This window comes from Corvus brachyrhynchos, unplaced genomic scaffold (genome assembly GCF_000691975.1).
Source record: "Corvus brachyrhynchos isolate BGI_N302 unplaced genomic scaffold, ASM69197v1 scaffold149, whole genome shotgun sequence".
Lineage (NCBI taxonomy): Eukaryota > Metazoa > Chordata > Aves > Passeriformes > Corvidae > Corvus > Corvus brachyrhynchos.
The window spans coordinates 667,136-678,097 of NW_008240021.1; the positions used below are offsets into that span (position 1 = coordinate 667,136).

Sequence of the window (10,962 nt, forward strand, 5' to 3'; positions counted from 1 at the left end):
AACAATTCCTGCCCAATCTCCCATCCAGCCCTGCCCTCTGGCACTGGGAAGCCATTCCCTGGCTCCTGGCCCTCCATGCCTTGTGAAATCCCCTCTCCAGTCTCTTGTCAGCTCACACAGACATTTGGCACAAGTTTGCTGAGGAATGAACATTGAAGGAAACAATTCCTTACTTGTTTTCAGAGGATCTACTTTAACATCTCTGGAGAAACAGGATTTGTTGTGTCCCTCCCTGGCCTGCACTCGCAGATAATAAAATCCAGTGGTGGTGATGATGGAGGTGAAGTTGCACCAGGTGCTGCTGATGTTCTCACACCCGGGGACACTGAGCCACTTGCCTGAGTAATCCTCATTGAGGTCCTTCATGAACCCACTGCAGGAGAGAATTCCAGAGTTTTGATGTGAGGTCCTTGAACCTCTAAAGAAAATCATGTTTGCTTGTGCTACACTTGGCTCAGTTGTGGGGGGGGAAAAAAAAGCCTCTATTAATAAAAAGAATCATTTTAATATGAGACATTTCTGAGTGGAACAATGGAGATAAAAGGGCCAAGAAATACAAATCAGGGCTTTAACCAAGCCTCAGCAGAGAAAATGACATGTGGGGTGGACAAGTTCTGAAAATCCAAATGAAAAGTTCTCACGTAGCTCCGTGCAGTCCATTATTTCCTGCCATGCCAAAAGAATTCCCAAGGAATGCCAGGGGGATCCCTCCTCTTCAGTTAGGTGCTGGCCACAATATTTATGCAACAGCTGGAGATTGAGACATAGGTTTATAGAACTGCATCTTCATGGGATTTTTTGGATGTGATTCAATGGGTTTTTATGGGACATGATGGGGGTTTTATGGCATTCCTTGTTTTTTTGATGTAGTATGATTTTTTTTAGGTGATTTTCTTTATGTGATACAGGGGCTTTTTCTGTGATATGATGGGGTTTGATGTGATACAGAGGTTATTTCACACGACATGGTGAGGTTTTTATATGGCTTGATGGAGTTTTTATGCGCTACAACATTTTTAAATGTGATTCAATGTGTTCTTGATGTGCTACCTTGGGTTTTCTCCCCTATTTGGGTCTTCCCAGAAGAAATCCAAGCTGTTGACAACTGAAACCTCCAACACCTGCATTTTTACTCCCTTTTACTCATCTAATTTCTTCACATTCAAACAGCCACAGAGCAATTCAAGTTTCCCAGGTTTAAAAATGTTACTGAGCATTTAGGATTCCCTCCCATCAGGCGTTTCACACTCCCAAAAGCAGCCCAGTCCCCTGAAATTCCAGGATCAGATGTTACATGGAATTCTTTTAACAGCCACATGAGCCATTACTGTTCCAGTTAACACACGAAGCCACCAAATACTAAATTTTAACTCCTAGGAAATATTTGCAAAATGCAAGAAATGGGATTTAAAATGGCAGAGATGGGAATGGCTGAACTCACAAGAGGTACTGGACGTTGTAGCTCCCCTGTTGTCTGCCCTGCTTATTCCAGAGCAGGTGGAATTTCATGTTCAAAGCCAGGACACTCAGGTTGGTTGCACACAGAAGGTCATTCACTGCCCAGGGGGAAAAGGAAACACAGAATTACCAAAAAACTTCCTATTATGGACAGAGAATGGACATTTCTCATGTTAATAATGAAAATATAAACATTATTCATGATAAAGATATCACAGCCTGTGACTTGCAATGTAAAGCATCATATTAAGCCTTTAATTAAAAACCCAGCTAAAAATCAATTCAGAAAAAAATCGAAGTACACAAATGTTGAGAGGAGCAGAAATAAACTGGTTTGGGAACAACATAAGCAGAAAAATGTATAAAATGCACATCTGTATTTATTACATGTTCTAATTACTTCATTTTCAGTATTTTACTAAAATATGAATGTATCAATTATTTTACTATTTTATTAAAACAATTTAAACTTGCATGTATAAGTTATTGTCATATTTTATTAAAATACCCATGTATTAATGATTTTAGTATTTCAAAAATACACACGTATTATTTTAACATTTTTAAAAACACAGATGTGTATTCATTAATGTCTTTTATGTATAAAGTAATTTTCATTTACCATCAATTACTTACATTTTGATGTACCATCAGCTAATTATGATGAACCACCCTGTCCAACCTAATATTTGACTTTCCACCGTTATTTTTTCCTAAAATAAGCATCTAAAAGCACATAAGCAAATTTAATTTTACACCACAAGGTGGCAAACCGCCCCCTCAAAGCCTTTCCTCTGCCGCTGTAACAATCAATCCACCAAGGATTATGTAAAACCAGTATTTTTTTAAGCTCAGCTCAACTTTCTAGGCATTCACTGAGTGCCAAGTATCTCGAAGGCTTTTGTTTTGCTTTTCCTCCTGATTCAGTCACTGATTCAAAAACAGAGTTTTCCAAAACACAGAAAGCAGTTTTTGTTTTCACATTACAAAGTCAGGGCAAAAAAGCTTTTTGTACAATTAAAAACCCTGCCTTTGACCTATTTTGTGTTGATTGAGAAGGGTAAATGTATATATCTTTTTATACCAAAATGAGGAGGAATTTGGCCCTTCTGCCTGTTTTGTTGCTTCAGAACAACTCACTCTCTGCCAGTTTAATCTGAGCCATCATTTGCAGATAAACTGATTTCCTGGGTACCTTTCTGGGTGGTTTTCACACAGCTGATGGGGCTGAAGAAGCCTTCCTTTGCCTCCATGGGGAGATTTGCTTGAACTTTGAAGCAATAGGTGGTGTCTGGGGCAAGGTCATCAATGGTGTCAACAGGGAAAATATTTTTACTCTGCAGCTGGAAGAAACAACCACAAAGAGCCTGTGAGGGGAACTGTGCTTCCCCAGGGAGATTTGTAAATTGTCATTTTGCAGGGTTTCAGCCCATTTATATAATATCCCACCTGAAAAGGTAACATGGAGAAAGCAGGGCAATGTTTGAGCTGAAGAAATCCCACAGGGAAGTTTCCAGTTTAGCCAGTGACTGAGAGGAAGGAACATTTCGGGCTCCTTTGCCATGGAAGTGGGGAGGGAGTTGGCACAACCAGGAATTCACCCCCAGATATTCCAAAGTGAACCCCGCATTCCCATCCCTGAGTCACCCAAACACTCCCCTCTCCTCTGCCACCTCCCTGCTTTTTGTTTCCCAGACTTTACATGACTTGTGGACCTTGTGCTCCTTTAATGTGTAATCCCAAAATCCCAGAGGTGGCAAGAGCCCTTCAGGATCACCCAGTGCCACCCCAGCAGCACCAGCAGCACCCCAAAGCCTGTCCCCAAGGGCCACATCCAGACTCCTCCTGAGCACTCCCAGAGACAGTGACTCCAGCACTCCCTGGGCAGCTCATCCCAAGGCCTCACCACTCTGGCAGGGGAATTTTTTGTCTTTAATCTCAACCTCCCCTGGTGCACCTTGAGGCTGTTTTCTCTTTTCCTTTCCTCATTCCTGTGCTCCCCCCCGGCTGCCCCCTCCTGTCAGGGACTTGTGCAGAGCCACAAGGTCCCCCCTGAGCCTCCTTTGCTCCAGCCTGAGCCCCTTTCCCAGCTCCCTCAGCCGCTCCTGGGGCTCCAGCCCCTTCCCAGCTCCCTTCCCTGCCCTGGACATGCTCCAGCCCCTCCAGGTCCAGTCTGAAGTGATGATTTTGATCTGATCTCCAAAAAGAACACAGATTGCCCTTCAACTCCTACCCTAATTTAGCTGACACCCATTTCCCTAAAGAAGATAAAAAAGGAAGAGTTTCTCCCCTCTATTCACAGGAGAGCTCTGGGTGCTCTGCAGGACACACATAGTGCCTACGAAACCACATCACAATGACAACACCTCAAAAAAAAATCCCTGGATCAGGGTAATCCCAATAAAACAATCATACAGTAAGAACAAAATCACCCCACCAAAAAAAACCCCACAGGAGCAGTTACACAGTGACAGAACCAAACAATTCCATTTCAGAGCATGATTTAAAGTCCATCTCTGACAGTTCTGTTAAGGTTAAATAACAAAAAAAGAAGGGCTCATACCTGAGCATGTGATGAGTTTTCCCAGAAGACCAGGTTATATTTAAAACTTAGATCATTGATCCATATTTTTTTCATCTGATTTGCTTCTGGAGGAGAAACCTTAATTTTTATGGCTCCATTTGTGGACTGCAATTCCAGTCCTGGTGGACCAATCTGAGCTGCAAATATGGAAGGAAAAAAAAAAGTTAAACATGTCTACCTGGAGAAAATACACCCCAAAAGCAGTTTACAATAATAAACCTGAAATACTTGCCTATGGTATCTTATTTTTAATTCTTTTGTATGATCACCTACACCATCTTAAGTTTTCATGACTCTCAGGCAGTTTCAAATAGAAATTTAACCTAACAACCAACTACCATCACCTGGTTGTAAAAGCAGGTAAAATGAAATATTACCAGCAAATGGTAATATTTCAAAAAAAAATCAGCATAAATCATTCTTAAACCTGCAAGGCAAGAAACTTAGCTCAGTCCAATATGTCCAACATCAAAGGAGGGCTTCAGGGCCACACTGGAACCACTGAAAAGTCACAAACTTCTAGAGAAAAGGTTCTTGGAGCAACCTGGGATAGTGGAAGATGTCCCTGCCCATGGCAGGGGGTGGAATGGGATGAGCTTTAAGGTCCCTCCCAGTCCAGACCAGTTTGGGATTCCACAAAAATCGACTGTCAAAAAGGATTTTTCCAAGAAATAATCTGGGAAAATACAGAGTGACCGGAAATTCAGTCAGGAAACCAGCACCACTTGGAATAGACTTCCCTTTCCAAAAAGACAGAATTGTAACATTCCATGACCTGCAGATGCCTGGTGTTATATTCCTGTTGGGAAAACCACCCTGTCCTGCTGTCACCAGCAGTGGAAACCACACTTGGTTTTTCCACAATCCCTAATTCCAGAAGGTTTGGGTTGGGAGGGACCTTGAAGCCCATCCAGCCCCACCCCTGCCATGGCAGGGACACCTCCCACTGTCCCAGGCTGCTCCAAGCCCCAATGTCCAGCCTGGCCTTGGGCACTGCCAGGGATCCAGGGGCAGCCCCAGCTGCTCTGGGCACCCTGTGCCAGGGCCTGCCCACCCTCCCAGGGAACAATTCCTGCCCAATCTCCCATCCAGCCCTGCCCTCTGGCACTGGGAAGCCATTCCCTGGCTCCTGGCCCTCCATGCCTTGTCCCCAGTCCCTCTGCAGCTCTCCTGGAGCCCCTTTAGGCCCTGCAAGGGGCTCTGAGCTCTCCCTGGAGCCTTCTCCTCTCCAGGTGAGCACCCCCAGCTCTCCCAGCCTGGCTCCAGAGCAGAGGGGCTCCAGCCCTGGAGCAGCTCCATGGCCTCCTCCGGGCTCTCTCCAGCAGCTCCCCGTGCTCCTGATGCTGTTCCCCAGGGCTGGAGCAGCTCTGCAGGTGGGGTCTCAGCTGAGCACAGGGGCACAGGGGCAGAATGCCCCCCTCAGGTGCTAAAGGAACCCAAGTGCTCCACAAGCCCCGAGCTCGTACCGATGAGATCCGGCACCATCTCCAGGATCCCGGACCAGGCAGACACCGCGTGCCCCGCCCGGGCCCTCACACGCACGTAGTGGGCATCGTAGTACTCCGAGATGGCCGAGGAGATGTCACACTCCGTGCCAGCCACAGCCTGGCACCCCGGCAGCTCCCGCCAGCCCCTGTCCTTGAGCTCCGACCTGCAGGACACAGAACAGCCCCAGGATAAACCCAACCCGCAGTTAAACCCCTGAGATTACTCTTCCTTTCTTGTTAACTTTAATAAACATCAGCCCTTTCCATGCTGCTCTAGCACCAGCACCAGTGCAATCAGTGTTATCTCCTTAAAAATTATCCTGGAACTGCCAAAATGCAGAATTACATCCTCGGTATCATTACATTTCCTAGTCTGGCAAAGGTTTTATAGTTCATTGGAAGAAATTTTAAAGTCTTGACAGAAGTGGTTAAAGGAGCATAAAACCAGCGAAAACCCACTACTTCCAACATGAGCCAGGAATGCAAATTAAGGGAATAAATAAAACCACAGAGGTGAGAAGTGGAGTTCAGCAACAATCAGGTTTTCAGCAGCTCTTTTTTAATTAACACACATCCACACCTCAGTAAAGAAAGAGATTTATACAGACATTTAAAATGTCCTGACCAAAAAAAGGAGGCACAGACGTGAAGCAGTAATTGTTTATTCTCAACTGCTACCTTGTCTTTCAGACCAGTCTTACTCTTTTAAAAGTAAATCTATCTTCAAAGCAGCTGTTCTCACCTATGTATTGGAAAAGAAGAGCTATTTTTTAAAAATCCAAAATCCCAGAATCCCAGAATGGTTTGGGTTGGGAAGGACCTTAAAGCCCATCCTGTTCCACCCCTGCCATGGGCAGGGACACCTTCCACTGTCCCAGATGGCTCAGAATTTCAGCAATTTTACCTCAGAAATGCTCTTCAATATTTACTTGTCAGGGAGGTGCCACAAAATGTCTGTGCTAATGTGTGCAAAAGGACTGGGGTATGAAGCAACTGAAGAAAAGCACAGAAAGCTTTTAAAACAAAACTTCAGTCGTGTCATCTGGGGATTAAACTTGCTGCTGAGAAATGTGGGTGAACAAACACTGGCAAATGAGTTAAAAGTTACACTGAAAATTTCTTCAAATCCTCTGTGTATGGCCACAGTTAAAAAAAACCCAAAACAACAAACCAGAGAATAAATAAATCTACATTCCATTTGTAGGTGTGCCAATAAATCTTCTGAAAGAACCCTTCTGGTAATTAAGCATTACCAGCAAGCTCTGTATTTATCACTGCCTTTATCACACAGGGAACAACCTGACTTCTCACAGGAATGAGACAAACTCAGGCCAGCACCAGGAGCCCACTCCACTCCAAGACTGCATCTTCCCAGCCTCCCCCTCCTGGCTTCCCAAAGGCCCTGGAAGCTGCAGGGGGAAGCAGCACAGCAGTTACTGGAAGTGCTCAGGTACACAGAGAGGGCTCAGACGTTCCTGGCTCCGAGCAAAGGCACTCACAGCTGGAATTCTGCTGAAAAGGTCACATTGGGATCATTGCCGGTGTAATCCCAGCTCAGAGTGAAATTGGTGTTCACAGCACAGACCCGGACATTCTCTGGGCTCTGCAGGCTGCTCTGGCCTAGGAGAAACAACAAAGTTGATAAATTAAGTAAAACATTACAATAAAAAGCAAATAAAATATTAATATGAAATTAAAATAAGATTTTAAATGAAATTTAAAATAAAATAAAACAATATCTATATAATATGTAATATGTAATGTATAATATACAATATAAAATATGTAATGTATAATATGTAATGTATAATATGTATATAATTAAATATAATACATATAATAATAATATATAATAATATATAATAATACAATATTATATTATATTGTATATAATATACAATATACAATATAATAACAACTAAACCAGAATAAAACTAAACTAAACTTTTAAATAGAATAAAATAAAATAATTAAAAAGTAAAAAATAAAGCAGATATAAAAACAGAAAATAAAACAAAAATGAATAAGAATAAAAATAACATCAAAATACATAAAAAGTAAAATATGATAAAAATGAAATTATATATTAAAATAAAAATTTAAGATATAATCAAAATTAAAATAAAATGCAGTCAAATTTAAATAAAATAAAATACACATAAATAGAATCAAAATTAAAATAAAATACAAATAAAATTTTTAAAAATGTAAAAATAAAAAATAAAAAAAAATTAAAATAAAAAAATATAATACACCTCTTGGCTTTGACTTTCTATTTTATCTGTTGTGTGTTATTAATTACTTCCCAGTGGTTACCATTTCCAAACCATATCTGAAACCCCTGAAATTGCTGTTTGATATCAATCTGAGATTTGATTGTGTTAAGAAGAAATCAGAACCAATAAATCCTATTTCAGCTGGACAGTCAGAGTCTCTTTGGACAATAATGGCTTATCCTGAACCTGACTTTGGGAGAGGCTCTTCATCACAAATGCTGTTCCTTATTCTACACAAGTTCTCTTTCTACAAAGGGAACGTGTGGAAAACAAACAGACTGCATTCTCCAAAACCCTTTTGGCAAATTAAGTGGGATCCACAGGCTGCAGATTTTGGGAAATAACTCCTGAAAGCACAAAAAACATGAAAGCCAAATAATTCAATAAAACCTTGTGGCTCCCACTGCAGAATTTATTCCCACAAGGCAGGAATTTGTTGCTCTTCAGACAAAGATAAACCCTGAGAATGCCAAAGGATATTTGCTCAGAAAATAAGAAAACAAAGGATAAAACAGATTTTTTCCTCAGATATTTATTCAACAGATGGCCACAATTCAGCCAAAAAGTTTGTGACAACAAGGGCCCCAAAGACTCCAACTGATAAAAACCTACTAGGTTTCAATGATTATAGTATTTTTGTTTGCCTTGGGCAGAAATTCAAATAATCAAATAATCCCACCTTTACAAATGAAGCCTTACAATATTCCTTGTTAGACCTCAGCAGGTCTAGCAGATGGGAAAAGGGAGGTGTGGGAGCAGGAAGAAAATCCTGTTGGGATCCATGTTCTCAGCAGAGATTTTCTCCCCAGTTCCAAGAACAGGGTGATAGAACAAACCCAGTCCACGTTTTAAGCCAGGCCAGTATTTTGTAAAGCTGGGAAATACCCCGGGAAAGGCAAATATCTGCTCTGGATACAAATAATGTTATAATACAATGTTTTAATTACAATATGGCACTGGGAGAAGCTACAGTAATCCAGTCCTGGAGTAGGACCACATACGGTGAGTCAAATCCCAGAACCCCAGAAGGTTTGGGTTGGGAGGGACCTCAAAGCCCACCCAGTGCCACCCCTGCCATGGCAGGGACACCTCCCACTGTCCCAGGCTGCTCCAAGCCCCAATGTCCAGCCTGGCCTTGGGCACTGCCAGGGATCCAGGGGCAGCCCCAGCTGCTCTGGGCACCCTGTGCCAGGGCCTGCCCACCCTCCCAGCGAACAATTCCTGCCCAAAATCCCATCTAGGATATGCCCTTGTGTAGAAGTTTTATTTTTTCCAGCTCTCATATTTTAACCTTCCTCTCTTTGCCCTGCACATTTCCCTGTTCAATTCCACTGCACTTGTTTCCTGGAGTACTGATCCAGTTTTTCAGGATCCTTCTTGATCCTTCCCACTACAGAAACAAATATGTGATCCAGCCATCCATCCTTTCACATATTTCCCTATTTCCAGTGAGTTTTGTGCTTGCTTCCCTAAATTAATTTTAAAAATCAGTAATTTCCCAATGAACAGCTATGCAGGGAGAAAGGGGCAAACTCAGTGATGTTTAATTAGCAGAGAAATTTTGTGATTTAGGTAGTAACTCGATATGCAAAGAAAAACCTAAAAATCAATACTTCTTCCTGGCTTATTTTATTAAAGATTAAAAGCCAAACATTTAAAACTAATTGCTGTTTGTTCACTTAAGCATGGTGACACTTTGGTTCTGAGAAACCATTATAAAAGATGAGACTTCTGTGGGAAGAAGAGATTAAAAACCAGAAATGCTTTTAGCACATCTGCCTATCTCCTTGCCCTGTCAAATTCCAATAAACTGAAACAAACCCCAAACTGTTCTAATACAGAAACATCACTATTGCATTTAACAGACTTTAACCGACACTGCCAATAAACGATGGTTGAAAATAACAATGATTATATAATAAAATCTATCGAACAGCAGAAGAAAGCAAGAAATGGCATCACAGCAAACCCCGCTATCAGGGCAAATCCCAGGAAGAGCACATGATGCTCGGTGCTTATGACATCCCTGCGTGCAGGAACCAATGGAAAATTGCAGTCAACATTTCAGCAGAAGGAGGAAGAGGAGGCCCTTTACATGCGACACCAGGAAAGGCTCTGGAGAACCCGGGAGAACTCAGAGCCAGAGCTTTATCCTGGAGCAGCAGCACGGGGAACAGCTGGGCTTGGCACAGGGGAAGGGGAGAGGTCACTGCAGCAGAGCAATTACTCCAAATTCCAGAGTTAGAATCACCCACTGGTTTGGGTTCGGATCTCAGAGCCCATCCAGACCAAGGCTGCTCCAAGCCCCAATGTCCAGCCTGGCCTTGGGCACTGCCAGGGATCCAGGGGCAGCCCCAGCTGCTCTGGGCACCCTGTGCCAGGGCCTGCCCACCCTCCCAGGGAACAATTCCTGCCCAATCTCCCATCCAGCCCTGCCCTCTGGCAGTCTAAAACCACTGTCCTTTGTCCTGTCACTCTCTGCCTGTACAAATAGTCACTCTGCCCTCCTTTGTAACACTTCACAGCACTTCCTCTTTGAGCAAGAGGTTTTGGGCAAGAGTTCTTTTTTGCTGTGTAAGGACAAAAGACAAGGCACAAGCTCCTGCCCTGCGAGTCAAAACCCCGATCCTGCCATCCTGCCTCTCATTTCCTCATTTATCCTTTAGACTCTGCCAGACTGTGTCTTCCAAGCAAAACAATGGGATTCCAAAGCTCTTTGTCCCACGCTGAAGTTGCAGCCGGTGTAATTCACCAGGAGCAAGTGGGACTGAGATGGAGGAGAGGGACTGTCCACAAGGCACGGAGAGACAGGACACAGGGAATGGCTTGAAGCTAAAGGGTAGCAGCGATGGATGGGAGATTGGGCAGGAATTGTTCCCTGGGAGGGTGGGCAGGCCCTGGCACAGGGTGCCCAGAGCAGCTGGGGCTGCCCCTGGATCCCTGGCAGTGCCCAAGGCCAGGCTGGACATTGGGGCTTGGAGCAGCCTGGCACAGTGGGAGGTGTCCCTGCCATGGCAGGGGTGCCACTGGATGGGCTTTAAGGTCCTTCCAACCCAAGTCATTCTGTGATTCCAGGAAAAGGCTGGAAACACGACAGATCCTCACCGACACCGCTATCCCGCCCCGCATCCCCGCCGAGCTCCGGCACCGCAGCGGG

At 43.6% G+C, this 10,962-nt stretch overlaps 1 protein-coding gene across 2 annotated transcripts in view; it reads right to left on the reverse strand.

Moving 5' to 3' along the window:
* The window catches only part of IFNAR1 (interferon alpha and beta receptor subunit 1), a 13,527-nt gene extending 6,345 nt beyond the window's left edge, over positions 1-7,182 (reverse strand). The window contains exons 1-6 of one of the 2 annotated variants that reach the window (XM_017743347.1): positions 7,029-7,182; positions 5,509-5,693; positions 4,022-4,179; positions 2,654-2,801; positions 1,442-1,556; positions 174-373 (exon numbers count right to left, since the gene is read on the reverse strand). In XM_017743347.1, the coding sequence (XP_017598836.1) occupies positions 174-373; positions 1,442-1,556; positions 2,654-2,801; positions 4,022-4,179; positions 5,509-5,527 (640 nt within the window). In that variant the 5' untranslated portion in view covers positions 5,528-5,693; positions 7,029-7,182. The remainder of the gene's footprint in view (positions 1-173; positions 374-1,441; positions 1,557-2,653; positions 2,802-4,021; positions 4,180-5,508; positions 5,694-7,028) is intronic. The other variant, XM_017743346.1, reaches the window with a different exon arrangement.
* Positions 7,183-10,962: the final 3,780 nt, after the last annotated feature.